At 53.2% G+C, this 17,027-nt stretch overlaps 1 protein-coding gene and 1 non-coding gene across 5 annotated transcripts in view; both read left to right on the top strand.

The window, feature by feature from the left end:
• The window catches only part of LOC128419959 (PH and SEC7 domain-containing protein 4-like), a 30,846-nt gene extending 20,229 nt beyond the window's left edge, over positions 1-10,617 (top strand). For all 4 annotated transcript variants that reach the window (XM_053401279.1, XM_053401276.1, XM_053401278.1 and 1 more), the window contains exons 7-16: positions 118-230; positions 1,336-1,394; positions 1,602-1,694; positions 2,713-2,756; positions 4,994-5,163; positions 5,438-5,508; positions 6,369-6,514; positions 7,602-7,746; positions 7,945-8,088; positions 9,780-10,617. In XM_053401279.1, the coding sequence (XP_053257254.1) occupies positions 118-230; positions 1,336-1,394; positions 1,602-1,694; positions 2,713-2,756; positions 4,994-5,163; positions 5,438-5,508; positions 6,369-6,514; positions 7,602-7,746; positions 7,945-8,088; positions 9,780-10,043 (1,249 nt within the window). In that variant the 3' untranslated portion in view covers positions 10,044-10,617. The remainder of the gene's footprint in view (positions 1-117; positions 231-1,335; positions 1,395-1,601; positions 1,695-2,712; positions 2,757-4,993; positions 5,164-5,437; positions 5,509-6,368; positions 6,515-7,601; positions 7,747-7,944; positions 8,089-9,779) is intronic.
• Positions 10,618-12,868: 2,251 nt separating this feature from the next.
• On the top strand, positions 12,869-12,950 carry TRNAS-GCU (transfer RNA serine (anticodon GCU)). The gene has a single exon. It is a non-coding gene; the product is annotated as a tRNA-Ser (tRNA).
• Positions 12,951-17,027: the final 4,077 nt, after the last annotated feature.

The following is a 17,027-nucleotide window of genomic DNA, read 5'->3' as shown; positions in this document are numbered from 1 at the left end:
GCTCCCAAATTCCTTCCAGCTTCATGGAGTGATGTAGTTGGCACTGGGAGCCGGCGGAGGAGGGCAGTTGCGTCAGGGCTGCCTCTCCTCACGTATTTCTCTCCCTCCTCTTTGCAGGTCCTTCCTGAAGGCGTTTGTGGTCACTGGGGAGACTCAGGAGCGGGAGCGGATCCTGAGGCATTTCTCCGAGCGCTATCACAGCTGCAATCCCAAGGTCTGCTTCAGCCCAGGTAAGGCAGCCAGCAAGGCCGGCTCTTCACCTGCAGCCCCAGACAGGGCTTAAATGAAGGAGGGAGGGATCCCTTGTTCCTCCTCTCATGCAGTTTGGGTGTCAGTGTGCAAACGGTCCCAGGTGACCCATGTGTATCCTGAACTGCGCAGGATCCTTTCCACTTGGAAGGTTTTGTGGCTTTAAAATAAATTTTGTTCATTTTTAGCTTTAACGATTATTGTCACAAATAAGTCATAATAAGATTATCTGAATCCCTGGACTTTCCTCCCCGCTCCATGGTTTCCACAGTTATTATTTTCCAACTGCATCATATAATGTTCTCCACATTTTCTTAACACTCAGTTCTCACCATAGTTCTCATTACATTGCAAATGGTTTTTTAGAATCCTGCCGATGTTTTTCATTGTTTACAGTTTCTTTTAAGTAACTTATAAATTTCCCCCATTCTTTATTGAATTTATTATCCTCTTGATTTCTGATCTTCCCTTTCGTTTTTGCCATTTCGGCATAGTCCATCATCTTTGTCAGCCGTTCTTCTTTAGTAGGTACTTTATGTTCCTTCCATCTTTGGGCTAATAACATTCGCGCAGCTGTCACAAACAGTCTTTTCTGCTCCTTTGGTATTTCTGGACCTAGAATTCCTAATAAAAAAGCTTCTGGTTTTTTCCACAAAAGTTTTTTTTTAATAATAATAATAATAATTCAACTGATTATAAATCATTTCCCAATATGCTTTTGTCATCTTGCACAGTTGGGCCTGCCCAGTTTGCATGTCTTTGGGGGGGGGGGTCTCAGAACCTGGGTCTGCTGGCTGCTGACTTTAATAGGGGATGGAAAATACCCGGGCCCGAAAGAGGTTCTGCTGTACATCCAATCCAGCCTGGGACATTGTGCTCCTGTTAAGAGCAGGAACTGCATGCAGGAAGATTTGTTTTCATTCCTTGGGCTCCAGCCCAACGCTCCTTGCCTTGCCACTTCAGCTGGTCCTGAGCCCCTTTTCTGAGTACGGGGGTTTGCTGGCGTTCTGGGAGCAGAGGGCCTGGGTCCTTTGAGCCTGTGGGCCTCCCCTGACCTTCCCCTCGGTCTCCTCCCTCCCTCTGCAGATGCTGTTCACACCCTCACCTGTGCCATCATGCTCCTCAACACTGACCTGCATGGGCAGGTAAGGCCATGGGGGATGGGGGGTGGCTTTTGTATGCAGGGGGCCTAATGGAAAGAGGGCTCGCCTCCCACCTCGCGCTTCTGGGTCTAACTGTGCGTGTAGGGAAGGGAAACGGGAGGGGGGGCTTTGGGGGAAGCACAATCTGGACGTTCCGTTACCTTTGGCCTGATGTGCACCTTTCCTCCCTTCCCTGCTTGTGGCACGCAGAATATCGGGCGGAGCATGACCTGCCAGGCTTTCCTCACCAATCTCGACGGGCTGAACGATGGTGGCACGAACTTCCCAAAAGAACAGCTGAAGGTACAAAGGAGAGGGAGACCTTTCCCCTCGTCCTCGGGGGGGGGGTGTGTGGAGAGACTGGGGGCTTAGCTTGGTTGGGCAGTGTCAGGGAACTGCCATCAGCTCAGAGGCGAGAGATGGAAGGGCAGTTGTGTTATAGGGAGCCTCCGAAAATCTTGCGAAGCAGTTCCTCGTCCGGCAAGGAGGAAAACCCCACCTCCAGTAGAAAAGAGGTGCAGGGACCAGGGAATGCTACGGAGAGCCTCAACCCCGAGCCTGAGCAAACCAGAGAGGCAGGAAGTACACCCTTGCCAGCGCCCAGGGAGGGGCTGAAAAGGCTGGGAGTGACGCGACTTTTATGCTGGGGGAGGTACAAAAACCGACCGCTCTCGGATTCTGCTAGCGATTGAGCCAGACATGAACTTACGACGCTCTTCACTGTAAATAGTTTGCACCAAGAATAAAGCCTAGAAAAGACAGGTCGGAGTCCTGCCTGGTTACTCTCGAGAAACCGCCACACCCTGTGGCAGGCAGCCTTGCTTAGGCCTTCTTTGTACAGAGGTGGGCAGCCTTCTGCCATTTTAGGTGCCAGCCAGGGGGACGACGGGCAGCCGTCCTCTTGGAAATTCCCCCGTACAAATTATCTCTGTGTTGGGAACTTGGGACACAGAAGGGGAGATGTACCTGGGTTCACGTTCTCCTGGACGCTGGGCCAGACCTTTTTAAGACATGAAAATGTCTTTTAAAGCGTTCCATCTCGTCCAGCCGAAAGCCTGACTCTGAGCACCTCTGGCACCTTGCTTTGTCTGAGCTTCTGTCCCCAAGGGATCAGGTGCTCGGTTTGGGAGGGGAAGGGGAAATCCTGACAGACTTGCTCTGCCAGAGGAGGTGCCTAAGGCCCAGGCCTGTTCCAGCTGGCTTCTCCTTTGCCTCCTTGGGGGTGCAGCAGGTCCTGGGGGGACATGCGGCACGGTGGAGCCTGGATGTGAAGAGGGAATCATAGACTGATGGTGCTCTCTCTCTCTCTCTCTCTCTCTAGGAGCTATATCATTCCATCCGCCAAGAGAAACTAGAATGGGCTGCGTAAGTAAAGGTGGTGGCAACACCGTTGGGGGGGTGGGCAGGTGTCAGAACTTCTGAGTGGGCAGAAGAGAGGCCCATGGCTGCTCCTGCATGGAGCCCTCCAGCCCCAAATGCCCTGGGGGCAGAGAGAGAGAGAATTGAGGGGCCACAAACCGACCGGGAAATAATCTTCAGCCAGTCTTCTCCCAAAGGTGTCTCACAGCCAGGACTTCAGGTGAAGGACGGAGGCTGAGGCTGGTAGCAGCTGCTCTGGTCTGCCTTTGCGGTCTCTCCCACCACAGGGACCATAGAATTGTGGGAGTGTTGTGGATAGAAGGAGAGGATATATTGGTTAAATATTATCCTTCCTCACTCACGCTAGTGAGTCAGTAGCAGAGTACATTCCCCAGTATATAACGGGAAGCTAGTTGGTAGATTCATTTGAATCTCTTGAGTTAAGCAGTCCTGTCTGGCTTGTCCAGATTGGGTTTGATCCTGGTGAATTACCCTTTTATCCCTCTTAAAAAGAATAAAGACACAACAGTCTTCTTTTAAAAGTAATGATAAGAAGTTTACTTACCGTATTTTTCGCACCATAGGACGCACTTTTCCCCCTCCAAAAATGAAGGGGAAATGTGTGTGCGTCCTATGGTGCGAATGCAGGCTTTCGCTGAAGCCTGGAGAGTGAGAGGGGTCGGTGCGCACCGACCCCTCACGCTCTCCAGGCTTCGCACACCTCTCTGCAAGCAGCGGGAGCCCAGCGCTGGGCTCCCGCTGCTTGCGAAGACTTGCCTGCATGCCGAAGCCTGCGCGCGCTGAGATCAGCGCGCCCAGGCTTCGCGGACCTCTCCGCAAGCAGCGGGAGCGGTCCCGCTGCTTGCGGAGAGTTGCCAGCATGCCGAAGCCTTCGCGCGCTGAGATCAGCGCGCCCAGGCTTCGCGGACCTCTCCGCAAACAGCGGGAGCGGTCCCGCTGCTTGCGGAGAGTTGCCAGCATGCCGAAGCCTGCGCGCGCTGAGATCAGCGCGCCCAGGCTTCGCGGACCTCTCCGCAAGCAGCGGGAGCGGTCCCGCTGCTTGCGGAGAGTTGCCAGCATGCCGAAGCCTGCGCGCGCTGAGATCAGCACGCCCAGGCTTCGCGGACCTCTCCGCAAACAGCGGGAGCGGTCCCGCTGCTTGCGGAGAGTTGCCAGCATGCCGAAGCCTGCGCGCGCTGAGATCAGCGCGCCCAGGCTTCGCGGACCTCTCCGCAAGCAGTGGGAGCGCTCCCACGGCTTGCAGAGAGCTGCCTGTTTGGGGGCTGGGGTCGGGGGAAGCTCGAGCTTCCCCCGCCCCAGCCCCGCGTCTGGGGGGGGGAAATAATTTTTCCCCTTTATTTCCCCCCAAAAAAACTGGGTGCGCCCTATGGTCCGGTGCGCCCTATGGTGCGAAAAATACGGTACATTCAATTCACAGTAGGTTCCCTACTGGGATGCAGGTGGCGCTGTGGCCTTGTCAGTTTGCATTTCTTAGTACAGAAAGTATTGATCTGATGTGTAGAGATCTTTCCTGTTCTACTTAAATCAGTAGGGTTCTGGAAGGTTTCTTTCCATGTGAAAGGAACAGGAAGAAGGTTCTTGTTTGGGTTATTCCTTCTGAGAAGCTGAGAACAGGTGGTTTAAACTGGTTCTGTTACCTTTCTGTCATAGTCATGCTGACCATAATAGTAAGGCCAGAAGGAGCCAGAGCTTACTTTCTCTTTCTATCTCTTTGTTCTGGTGTGGTGTTCTGTTCTGTATGCTATAGTGTTAAGGTTTATAAGTTACTGGAAGTTTGAGTTAAGTCTGCTGCAACTGGATTTTTTACGGACTGTGCCAATCCTGAATGTATTGGATTTGTGACCATCATGCTCATTTGCCTTCAGCAGCAGTAAAGCTCTGCTGGATGAGATACAATTGCCTCTGGTCTGTTTTGGGGGACTCCGTAATGTGTTTAAGTCGTCCTCCTCCACAGATGACAGATGCCTTTCCACTCTGCTGCTCCATCTCCAATGTTGACATCAGATTCAGCTTCCAGTTGGATCAGCTTCTGTTTGTGGGAGGGGAGGGCAGCCCAATGCCTTGGGGGGCCACCCTTGTGGCAGTCATGTCAGCTTTCGGAAAAGGAGTTGTTTTCTGCAGTGGCTGAATCAGGAGTTGTTGCTCAGCCTGTCCTCTGTCCCCCTGAAAGCCCTTTTCAGACAGACCCTCACGAAGCCTCTTTCTCCTTCTGTCTGCTGCAGGGATGATGATGATGATGATAAGTCGCTCAGCGCCGCGCTTCTCTCGCCCTCAGCATCTGGCCAGAAGAAAGCCAACCCTTTCCTGACTCTGTCGCACGACCCCGAGGCGAAAACCTACCGGCAGGGCCTACTGGCGCGCAAGGTCCACGCGGAGGCCGATGGCAAGAAGAGTGAGTGCTGGGCCAGGGGGCACGGCGAGCGGCAGCCCACAGGGACCTAGGCCTGCGAGAGATATCAGCCGTCTCACATGCATGCCAGGCCTGTGGGCAAGCCAGGTGGGAGTGGACAGTGGTTGGGACACTCCTGTGCCACAGGGGTCCTAAGCAACCTCACAGGGGTCCTAAGCAGCCACAGGGGTCCACCAGCCCCTCCTGGGCAGCCCTAGAGCACCAAGGTGCAGGTGGCAGACCCAACTTGACCGCTCCCCATCTCACTCTTTTGCAGCGCCCTGGGGCAAGAGAGGCTGGAAGATGTTTCATACGGTGCTGAAAGGGATGGTTCTCTACTTCTCCAAGGTAACCAGGAGCAGGCCAGACCACCGTGGAAACCAAAGGACTTGTGCTCCTAGGCCACCCTCCCCGCGGGAGACCAGGGCTGTGCTGCACCCCAGCAGAACCAATAGAGCAATTCTGCGCTGCCTCCCCAGCTGTCTTGGCCTTCTCTCTCTTCTGTCTTCTTTACTTTCCACCCACCCTTTCTGCTGACCCCTGGGGTCTCACAGTTGCAGGTAGAGAGACCTGCTTTGCATGCAGAAAGTCCCAGGTTCAGTTCTGTACGGCTGGGCTGGGAATGCCCTCCACCTCCACCATGAGAGCCGGTGTGGTGTAGTGGTTAAGAGCGGTGGACTCGTAATCTGGGGAACCGGGTTTGCGTCTCCCCTCCTCCACATGCAGCTGCTGGGTGACCTTGGGCCAGTCACACTTCTCTGAAGTCTCTCAGCCCCACTCACCTCACAGAGTGTTTGTTGTGGGGGAGGAGGGGAAAGGAGAATGTTAGCCGCTTTGAGACTCCTTAAAGGGAGTGAAAGGCGGGATATCAAATCCAAACTCTTCTTCTTCTTCACCTGAGACCCTGGAGAGCCTCTGCTCATCTGGGTTGGGGCGTCCTGAGCTAGAGGGACCATTGTGTGTCTCTTTCACCAGGGGCTTCTTCCCAGGCTGGCTGAGTGGGACCCTCTGCCCTGACTGCCGGCTCAGTTCCACCCAGGACCTGTCCCCCTGGCTCCGTGCATGTTATGCTGGGTCTGGTCTCCTGCCCGCCTAGCCTGGCTGGCCTCAGACGCCTCTCAGCTCACCTACCTGGGGTTAGTGCTGCAGGCAAAATCTCTGCTTTGCCCCCGCACCCCCAATTCAGCTTGCTCCTGCTGTTCTCACAGGATGAGAGCCGGCCAGATGCCTCTGCCTCAGAGGAGCCCATCGGGGTTCACCACGCCCTGGCCGAGAAGGCCAGCAAGTACACCAAGCGGCCCCACGTCTTCCGGCTGCAGACGGCCGACTGGCGCATCTTCCTCTTCCAAGCCCCGTGAGTATTTGCAGACCTCTGTTGCAGGGAGCCAAGGCTACCTCCTCAGCTCAGGATCTCCTCTTGGCTCCCTCTGAGGCAGAAGGACACCTGGCATGGCTGGGTCTAAACCACTGCCGCTTCCTCCTTACCTGAGTGATTCGTAAGTTTCACAGATCCAAAAAGAAAAGCAGCAAAGGCTGGCTTTGGGCAGGAAGCAGCAAATCCCTTTCGGAAAGACGGGGTCACTTCGGTTCTTGCGGTATTAGTGACACAGCAGCAACATTCTTAATCAGCAAGCGTAGAACAAACAGTTTTAGTTTTATAAGGGTGTATTCAAAACGGAGAAACAGGCTTTGGTTTCTGGCGTGCCTCAAAATCTGTCCCTGTCACTTAACGTTGTCCATTAAAATGCTGACTATAGTCTTCGTCGGCAGTCCTGGGGAGTCGTGTTTTCTGCTGTTCCCGTTTAACTGGGTGAAGAGACCCGACAGTAAACAAATTCTAGCAGGAGGAGGAGCGGTATGGGACCCAATCCTGCTAGGCTGAAGCCCAGCTCTGCCTGCTGGGATGTGATGGCTCCTGGGATACGGCTGTATACAGTGTTACCTCGGGTTACATACACCTTGGGTTACAAACACTTTGGGTTACAGACTCCACTAACCCAGAAGTAGTACCTCGGGTTAAGAACTTTGACTATTTAGAAAGACAAGGTTCAAATGCAAAAAACTGGCTGTGTCTAGAATGACCTTGTGAATGGAAAAGGGGAAGTATACGTATATACACATCTGTATATTAAGCTGAAAATAATACTGAAATACAGATAAAATATGAAAGGTGGAAGGAATTGTGAGAGTGATGGAAGTCTATTATTTTGTAAAATATTGTTTATGATATTGAAATATTATACTTTTCTTTATTCTTTTACTCTCTTCTTTGCATTTTTTCTCTTTCTTCTTTACTTTTTCTTTCTGTTTTATTGGATATTATTCTGTATGGTTTTGTTTTGATGTGTTTACTTTGCAATATAACAAAGATTAAAATTAAAAGGAAAAAAACGAGAAACGTGCATTCATATAACTCTCCCTGCCCTCTCCTGTTTCCCTAGGACCGCAGCGGAAATGAGTTCCTGGGTTTCCCGCATAAACCTGGTGGCTGCCATGTTCTCCTCGCCACCCTTCCCAGCAGCTGTGGGTTCCCAGAGGAAGTTCATCCGGCCAGTTCTTCCGACGGCACCTTCCAAAAACTCCCTGGTGTGTGCCCTGGGGCTCCCTCAACAGGCTGCTTTGCGGCTGGTGCACAGATATGGCAGGATGGGGGAATTTGGGGTGGGCATCAGAGCGCAGCCCATGTGCTGCCCCAAACCCTTCTGTGACTCGCTCCCCAGCTGCAGCCTCCTGCCACATCGTGGGCAGGTAAGGCTGAGCAACAACTTGTTCCTCTTGCTGCAGGAGGACCAGCACTTTTCCCATGAATCCTGGATGGACCAGGTGTCAGACGACCTCTTGGAGCACCAGCGGAACCTGCCCAGCAAGCGGGGCCGGGGCCGGGACCTGGAAGAGTATCAGCTCAAGAAGGAATATTTGCTCTACGAGGTGGGCAAGGACCAGGCCTGTCTTTTGCAGGGGGCGGTAGGATGCTCCCACTGTACTCCTCCCCACTTTCAATGGTCAGAACACCTACCGTATTTTTCGCTCTATAAGACACACTTTTCCCCTCCTAAAAAGTAAGGGGAAATGTGTGTGCGTCTTATGGAGCGAATGCAGGCGGGGGGCTCTGCTCAGCGCTCCCTTTAAAGATCCGCACACACGCTCCACGTGCTCTTTAAAGGGAGCACGGCTCTTGGGGGGGCCTTAGCCACGCACAGCCTCTCCCGGGCAGGGGGATGAAGGACAGCTGTCCTGGCTTCTGGGATTCAGAATATTTTTTCCTTGTTTTCCTCTTCCAAAAACCAGGTGCGTCTTATGGTCTGGTGCATCTTATAGAGCGAAAAATACGGCAACTTGTAAAAACATACATAACTTCTCCAGGCCAAGGTTTTTACGAACGGAGAGTTTGCATGTTGTTGAGGTCTTTGCTGGCTGGTTTCCTCTCACGCAGCCGGCTTTGAGTCTTTTCCTTATCCAAATGTCTCCTCACAGTCCTGCGGTCTTTTGCAACCTTCCCCAGTGAGTGCAACCCATCTGTTGCAATAAATCTCACTGCTGCTCCTTTAAAAGAAAGAAAAATCTGCAGTAACCTGCCACTTTTGCATGCGGTTATGTACCCTGACCGTAAGAGCAGTTTTGACAGTGGAACAGATTCCCTCGAAAAGAGGTGGACTCTCCTTTGTTGGAGGTTTTTAAGCAGAAGGAAATAAGTAGCTATCTCATCTTTAAAAGACATCTGAAGGCAGCCCTGTTTAGGGAAGTTTTTAATATTTAATGCTGTATTGTTTTTAACACTCAATTGGAAGCCTCCCAGAGTGTCTGGGGAAGCTCAGCCAGAAGGGCGGGGTATAATAAATTATTATTACTATTACTATTATTATTATTATTAGAGATTTGGAGGGAGCCAGTGTGGTGTAGTGGTTAAGAGCAGTGGACTCGTAATCTGGTGAACCGGGTTCGCTTCCCCGCTCCTCCATATGCAGCTGCTGGGTGACCTTGGGCTAGTCACACTTCTCTGAAGTCTCTCAGGCCCACTCACCTCACAGAGTGTTTGTTGTGGGGGAGGAAGGGAAAGGAGAACGTTTGCCGCTTTGAGACTCCTTAGGGCGATGCAGAGGGTTGGGCCAGACGACTCTTTTGGGGGGGTCTTCAAGCTCTACAGCTTTGATAATTACAGTGGTACCTCAGTTTACAGACGCTTCAGGTTACATACGCTTCAGGTTACAGGCTCCACTAGCCCAGAAATAGTACCTCAGGTTAAGAACTTTGCTTCAGGATGAGAACAAAAATTGTGTGGCGGCATGGCAGCAGCAGAAGGCCCCATTAGCTAAAGTGGTGCTTCAGGTTAAGAACAGTTTCAGGACCTGCAGAACGAATTAAGTTCTTAACCTGAGGTACCAATGTACGTGATTTTAGACTACAGAAACATTAACTATGGACATCTTTTGCATCCTTAATCCTAGGTGACAAAGAGAAGCTGGGGAGAAATACTCCGTTAACAGGATGAACCTTCTCCCTGGTCCTGTGTGTGAGGGGTGCCCGCCCTAGTTGACTCCCTCAGGTGTTGCCGGCCAGAGGCGGCCTTCCCCTCCCCACCCCCCACATGACGCCCTGCCTTCTTTTGTCCCTTTGTGCAGAAGCGCCGCTACGAGACCTACGTGAGGCTGCTGGAGGTGAAGCTGGCTGGCGAAGACACGGAGGACCTTGAGCAGTGGGAGGTCCGGCTGGGGGAGGCGGGCGAGTTGCCGGCCGAGGAGGCCTGCTCGTCCCTGCAGAAGTCCCACTCCAGCCCCTCCCTGAACGTGGACGGGTTGCCTGCTGGGGTCAAGGTGAAGCGGAACATTTCTGAGCGCCGGACAGTACGCAAAATCATCCCCAGGCGCAATAAGCACTTGCTGTGAGGGCCCACCCTCCAGTGCCGCCGCCACTGCCCTCACTGGAAATGGGAGGCCCTTCTGTCTTTCCCTCACGCATCCCTTTGGGTGCCAGCCTTCAAAGCCCAAAGTGGACACACGGTACGAAAGGAGGAGCGCTGCCCTCTGAATCGGCACTTGCAGAATTTGGACTCCAGGGGGTGCAACGTCTCAAGAAACAGATGGGCAGAGGCTGTTGTGGGCACAGTCTCCAGGGCATTGCCCACACCACCCGCCTTCAACGCAGAGAGTCAGGGAAGTGTCCTGCCTGCTGCTGCTGGGCTCCGCTTTCAGGGGCTCAGCCTTCTGCTGCCTTAATCCCCGTCCCTCATTCCTCAATCGCTGCCACTGGGCAGCTGTGACCTTTGTGCAATAAACAGAGATATGCAGGGACTCAGCCTGGATGTTGAGGGCCGGTGGGGAGGCGGAGTGGCTCCCAGGACCCTTTTGCCCCAGAGGGAGAGGGTGCCTGGGGAGAATTGAAGGCCTCTCACCCCCAAACTCCTAATACAGTGGAACCTCGGCTCCCGAACGCCTTGGGAGCCGATCGTTCCGGCTCCTGAACGATCGAAAAGTGGAAGTGATTGTTCCAGTTTTCAAACGTTCTTTGGAAGCTGAACATCCAGCGTGGCTTCCACAGCTTCCAATTGGTTGCAGGAAGTTGCACCTTGGTTCCCAAACCATTTTGGGAATCGAATGAACTCCTGGAACGGATTAAGATTCCACTGTAACTGATCCCAGTGTCTTCAATGTAGATACCAAATACAGAGGTACCTTGGGTTACATACGCTTCAGGTTACATACGCTTCAGGTTACAGACTCCGCTAACCCAGAAATAGTACCTCAGGTTAAGAAATTTGCTTCAGGATGAGAACAGAAATCGTGCTCAAGCGGCGTGGCAGTAGCAGGAGGCCCTATTAGCTAAAGTGGTGCTTCAGGTTAAGAACAGTTTCAGGTTAAGAACAGACCTCCAGAACGAATTAAGTTCTTAACCCAAGGTACCACTGTAGAACTGTGATTAGCCCCCCACAGTGCCCCATAGCAGAGCTGCCAGGGGGCCAAAAGGCACTATCCCAGTGCTCCTCTCTGGCATCTGCCCTGAAGATAGGATCGGAGCAAGATTGCTCTCCTCTCGTCACACTCTCTGCAGAACCAAGGCTGACTTGGTTCCGTGGCCAGATCCAGACCCAGATTGGAATGGATTTAAATAATTGGTGTCCTCCATGAATGTTTGCAGCTGCCCCCCCCCGCCCCCCCTCCACCACCTTTGCCTAAAACGGGGTGTTTGCAGCTAGTTGATAGTTGCTCCCATCCAACAGTCCAGAACCGGTTTCTTTAGGCAAAGTCACACTATGGCCAATTTCTGTGCAGCAGGGACTAGTGAAGGGTTAGCCACGCTCTGGAGCCAACCAGCCAGCCCCTCTCTGCTAGAACCAGGAGGGTTGAGGGTGCACACGGTCACATTGCCGCCAACACCTTGCCCACACCAGCTGATTGCATAAGGTGAAACTGGTCCCTCGAAACACCTGCAACAGCTGCACTGGGTATTTTAACCGCAGGTGCGACAGGTGCAGAGCCAAGATCACTCCAAAGTTGAGCAATCTTTATCCTCAAAGTGTGTAGCTGGTTGGTCGCAGCGGGTCTCCGAGCCTTCCCCACAATAGGAATCAGAAACCTCTGGAATGTCCAAAATAGGTCCACTGGCCGGCTGCAAGAGGATGCAATAAAAAAGGGACCCCTGACCATTAGGTCCAGTCGCGGATGACTCTGGTGTTGCAGCGTTCATCTCGCTTTACTGGCCGAGGGAGCCGGCGTACAGCTTCCGGGTCATGTGGCCAGCATGACTAAACCGCTTCTGGCAAACCAGAGCAGTGCACGGAAACGTTGTTTACCTTCCCGGCGGAGTGGTACCTATTTATCTACTTGCGCTTTGACGTGCTTTCGAACTGCTAGGTTGGCAGGAGCAGGGACCGAGCAATGGGAGCTCACCCCGTTGCGGGGATTCGAACCGCCGACCTTCTGATCGGCAAGCCCTAGGCTCTGTGGTTTAACCCACAGCGCCACCTGCGTCCCAAGAGGATGCAATGCAATGCATTGCAAGCTGCCAAATGAGACTTTAGTTATGCAGCCCGCACTGCTACCAGAACGGAAGGCCCTGAACCTAGGAGCAACCTCAAATAGTTGAGAGCGGTGGTGACCCTTTCCTCATACCCCTTCCTGCCCCCCAGCTTTGGGGAAGAGGCCTGGTGCTTGTACCCCTTGTGTGTGGCACAGAGGGGCCAGAGCAGCTGCTGTTGGGGGCAGGCACAGGTACGTCCTCCGGTGGCAAAGTGGCTGGCTAGCTGGCTCCAGGATTACAATTGCAATGGGGGGGCAGGAGTGGCGCCCCCTCCCTGTTCTATCAAAGTCTACTGTGAGTGGGTGGACAAGGGGCATCTCACAGAGGTGACTGTTAGGAGTGGCGGCTCAGCAGGAGAGGGAGCGACTATGGGGGGCACTAAGAGTTGTTCTGACTCTGCTTAGGGACCCCTGATCGCTGCCTCGGATTGGTTACTCGTGGAATCCGAAATAGCAGCAGCACTGATTGGTTCCCCTGGCAAGGGCTGTAGGGTTCACAAAGGCGGAACTGGCCTTTCATTTGACTGGAGGGAGGGAAGGAGGAACCTTTCAAGCCCCCGAGGGCATGAAAAAGAAAGCAAAAGAATAGCAGGCCCGGAGTAGGACCCCCCAACAGCCACAAAATCCAGAAACGCAGAATGCTGCTTATAAGAAGCAAATCTCCGCTGCTTCCTTTAAGGGTTCCCTACAGCTGCGACGAGGTGGCCGAGTGGTTAAGGTGATGGACTGCTAATCCATTGTGCTCTGCATGCGTGGGTTCGAATCCCATCCTCGTCGGTGCATGTTGACAGGGTGTCTCTTTTAGGGGACGCGGGTGGCGCTGTGGATTAAACCACAGAGCCTAGGACTTGCCAATCAGAAGGCCGGTGGTTCAGCTCCCGTTGCTCGGTCCCTGCTCCTGCCAACCTAGCAGTTCGAAAGCACGTCAAAGTGCAAGTAGATAAATAGGTACCACTCTGGCAGGAAGGCAAACGTCGTTTCCGTGCGCTGCTCTGGTTCGCCAGAAGCGGCTTAGTCATGCTGGCCACATGGACTGGAAGCTGTACGCTGGCTCCCTCAGCCAATAAAGCGAGATGAGCGCCGCAACCCCAGAGTCGGTCACGGTCAGGGATCCTTTACCTTTACCTTTACAGAAGACAGGCTATTGGCTACATCATAAAGCAAGCCAGGAGAGCAGAAGAGGCTCTCTGAGCCTGTGCAGAGTACGCCCCCCCCGAAGTAGCGCCTTCTAGGCAGCCGCGGCCGCCCTCATCGAGGGGTTTTTCTCAGGCGCGCCGGGCACAGAGCGAGGGCCGCAGCGCCGTCGAGCCTCTGCCGCCGCCACTTGGGAGCGCCCGTGCGCCCAGGGCGCAGCTGCTTCCCGGACGCGCCCCGGGAAGCGCAGCGCAGGGCGCGGTCTCCGGTGCCGTCGGGGGACAGTCCTGGCCCGGCAGGCTCCGCTGCCTTCGCCTCCTCCTCCTCCTCCTCCTGCCCTCGGCGGGCGGCGCGGCAATTCCAGCTGCCGCCGTTGCAACGAGGACGGAGGCAATGATCCTTCAAATTGCCACATCTGTATAATCTGCCTTTGATTTTCTGCTCCATGAAGTTTTATTTCCGATTGTTCCTCTCCCCGGCCGTGGGGGTTTGTTCCGCTCTCAGCCGACGGGGCGTCGCCTTCGCGCCCCGCTCCCGCCCAGCTCTTTTCCCCGGGGGCCGCCCGGCAAGGCTAAGAGAGGGGTCGCCCCCGGCACAGGCTCCCGGGGTCGCGGTACCTTCCACTAGCCCGCCGGCCCGGTTCTGTGGGCAGCCTCACGGAAGCCACGATCTCGACCTCACTCCTGCCTGCAGTTTGGGTGCCTGGCGGAGGGTGCCTGTTTCTAGCCCACAAAGGGCCGGATTTGGCCCAGCGCCCGCCAGCCGCCGACTCTTCCTTGTTCCAGTGGCGCAGGCGACCCGGCATCTCCTCCTGCCCCAGTCGCGTTTCCCGCAGGGAAGCCGATTCCCTTGGCAGCTGTTGACTCGGAGGCTTCCAAAGCGCATTAAAACAGCGGTTCCAAACGGCTTGAAACTAGGTCAGATCGCCAGCTCACCGAGCTCAGTTCTGTCTGCAGTGGCTCTCCAGAGCCTTACCTGGAGTGGAAATGCCACCTGGGACCGCCTACATGCGATCTATCACTGAGGCTCCACCTGAGTGTATAAGGTCAAGCTAAACCTGGGTGGCCTGGATAGCACCTTCTCATCTAGAATTCACAGACTCCAGCTCTCTCACTGACATCTAAATTCTTAGGTCCAAGGGATGATACCCTTCCAGTTCCCAGCAGAAACTTGATATGACCAACCATAATAAAACCGCTAGCATATTTGCTACAGCTAAGCAGGGTCTGGTCTGGTTTCAAATTGGATGGGAGACCCCACTGAAATTCCTGCATTGCAGGAGGTTGGACTAGATGGGCCCTTGATTCTGTGATCAAGAGTGGGGTTGCTAAATGTCTTAAAACAAGTTTATTAACTCACTTCCTTTGAAAGCACTTTTGGCTTCTTTAAAAAGCTGAATCTTTAGAAGTTGCAAGTTTGTTTTACAAAGCATTGGCTTAAAAAAACCACCATGCTTTTTTCATTAAAAAAATAGAAGTGCAGATACTTTGAAGTTTTGGGAGCTTTTACCAGAACACCTTTTGCATTATCACCACCCCACATGGGCATAGCCAGGATTTATGTTATGGGGGGCAGAACCTCAGTTAAGTACTTTTTTATTTGATATAGGGGCTATGTCCATGCCACCCCAGGATCCTAGAGCAGGTATAGGGAACTTTGGGCCCTCCATAAGTTGCTGAACTACAACTCCCATGAGCCTCCGCAAACATGGCTGATGGTCAGGAATGATGGGAGCTGTAGTTCAGCAACATCCAGAGTGCCAGATGTTCCCCACACCTGGGCTAGGGACAAAAAGGTCTCCAGTTGCAAACAGCAGTCTTTGAAGAGTTCCTAAAGGGAAGGTCAGGAGTCTTATCCAGTGGTGCATTGCAAGAGAGCTAAATCTACTAGAGAGTGGAGGTTGTGGCCTGGCCAGTAACTGCCGTACATTGATCTGTTGCAGCTGATCCATGTCTACTCCATCAGGGAGCTGCTACTTGCTGGGATTCTTTCAACTGCCACTTGAACCTGGGACCACAAAATATGGTTCTTCTTCCCTCAGCTGGTCCCCATCTTCTTTTGCTGACAGATGGAAAGAGAAGGGTTTCTTTTTTCTCTATTTCCCCAAATTGAAGGCTGAGGACCACGAGCCTCTTGGATACTTAAAATGCAGTCAAAACGAACCATGCACAGGACAGGACAGCCGCAGCTCAAGAGTCCTGTAAGTTTCCTAGTTGGCTTATTGCCACACCAAAGAGATGACTGCTGACATCCTGACCAAGCGTCTAGCAAGAGACAGCTTCCAGAACAACCGTTCCTTACACCCCACAACAGAACTCGGTAGCTGAAAGAAAGTTCAGGTCCATCATGGAGCTGGCAAGGTGCGTGTTACATAGATGCATCTCTACCCCAACACATGTGGAGAGGCACAGCAGCAACTATGGCGTATCTCCAGAGCAGACTGCTGCTAACAAAGGGAGCTAAACATTTTGAGCTTTGGTAATCTGTCTCCAAGGGACGCGGGTGGCGCTGTGGGTTAAACCAGAGCCTAGGACTTGCCGATCAGAAGGTCAGCGGTTCAAATCCCCACAACAGGGTGAGCTCCCGTTGCTCGGTCCCTGCTCCTGCCAACCTAGCACTTCGAAAGCACATCACAGTGCAAGTAGATAAATAGGTACCGCTCTTGTGGGAAGGTAAACGTTGTTTCCGTGCACTGCTCTGGTTCGCCAGAAACAGCTTAGTCATGCTGGCCACATGACATGGAAGCTGTCTGCAGACAAACGCCGGCTCCCTCAGCCTATAGAGCGAGATGAGCGCCGCAACCCCAGAGTCATCCACGACTGGACCTAAAGGTCAGGGGTCCCTTTACCCTTTAATCTGTCTCCCATCTGAGCACAACAAAGCTGAGACAAGGAATAGTGTGGTGGACTTTTCTGAGAAATCAGAAGAAGCCAAAAACCTTATACAGTGGTACCTTGGGTTACAGACGCTTCGGGTTAGACTCCGCTAACCCAGAAATAGTAACTCGGGTTAAGAACTTTGCTTCAGGATGAGAACAGAAATCATGTGGCGATGGCACGGCAGCAGTGGGAGGCCCCATTAGCTAAAGTGGTACCTCAGGTTAAGAACAGTTTCAGGTTAAGAACGAATGAATTAAGTTCTTAACCCGAGGTACCACTGTATACAATGTCCAGATCTGCCTTCTAGTGTCATGGCTCCCTCTGCAAGCGATGCACAAGAAGAAGATGCAGAGGACCAGACTCCTGGCAGCAGCACCAGAGGTAAAGGGGGCAGCTCAGTGGAGACAAGCCTGCCCTGGAGGAGGAGGAAGCTGATGGGACCACAGGTCAGACGCTCATCCAGAACCCTACTTTGCAGAGTCGGCGTTACCTCAGGGGACTTTCCACGTGTGAAGAGATAGAGGAAATGCCAACTGCGGAAGTCAGTCTATGGAGGGAGGCTGTACAGGAGGAGATATGGATGCATTGCATCAAAACAACACTTGAATCCTTACTGACCTGCCTCCTGGGAAGAAGGTCATAGGAAGTAAGTGGGGCCTAGAGCTGTCCCAGAGTGAGAAATTCCATGAAAGGACAAAGCACATTGGGATGAAGTATGACTATGTACATGAGGCCATCCAAGACGGACTTGTGTAGTTGGCTTATTGGCACATCAAAGAGATGACTGCTGATATCCTGACCAAGCGTCTACCAAGAGACAGCTTCCAGAACCTTTGAGTCA

This window comes from Podarcis raffonei, chromosome 8 (genome assembly GCF_027172205.1).
Source record: "Podarcis raffonei isolate rPodRaf1 chromosome 8, rPodRaf1.pri, whole genome shotgun sequence".
In the NCBI taxonomy this organism is placed as follows: Eukaryota; Metazoa; Chordata; class Lepidosauria; order Squamata; family Lacertidae; genus Podarcis; species Podarcis raffonei.
Note: the sequence above shows the minus strand (reverse complement) of the source record. Positions and strands in the feature narration are given on the sequence as shown.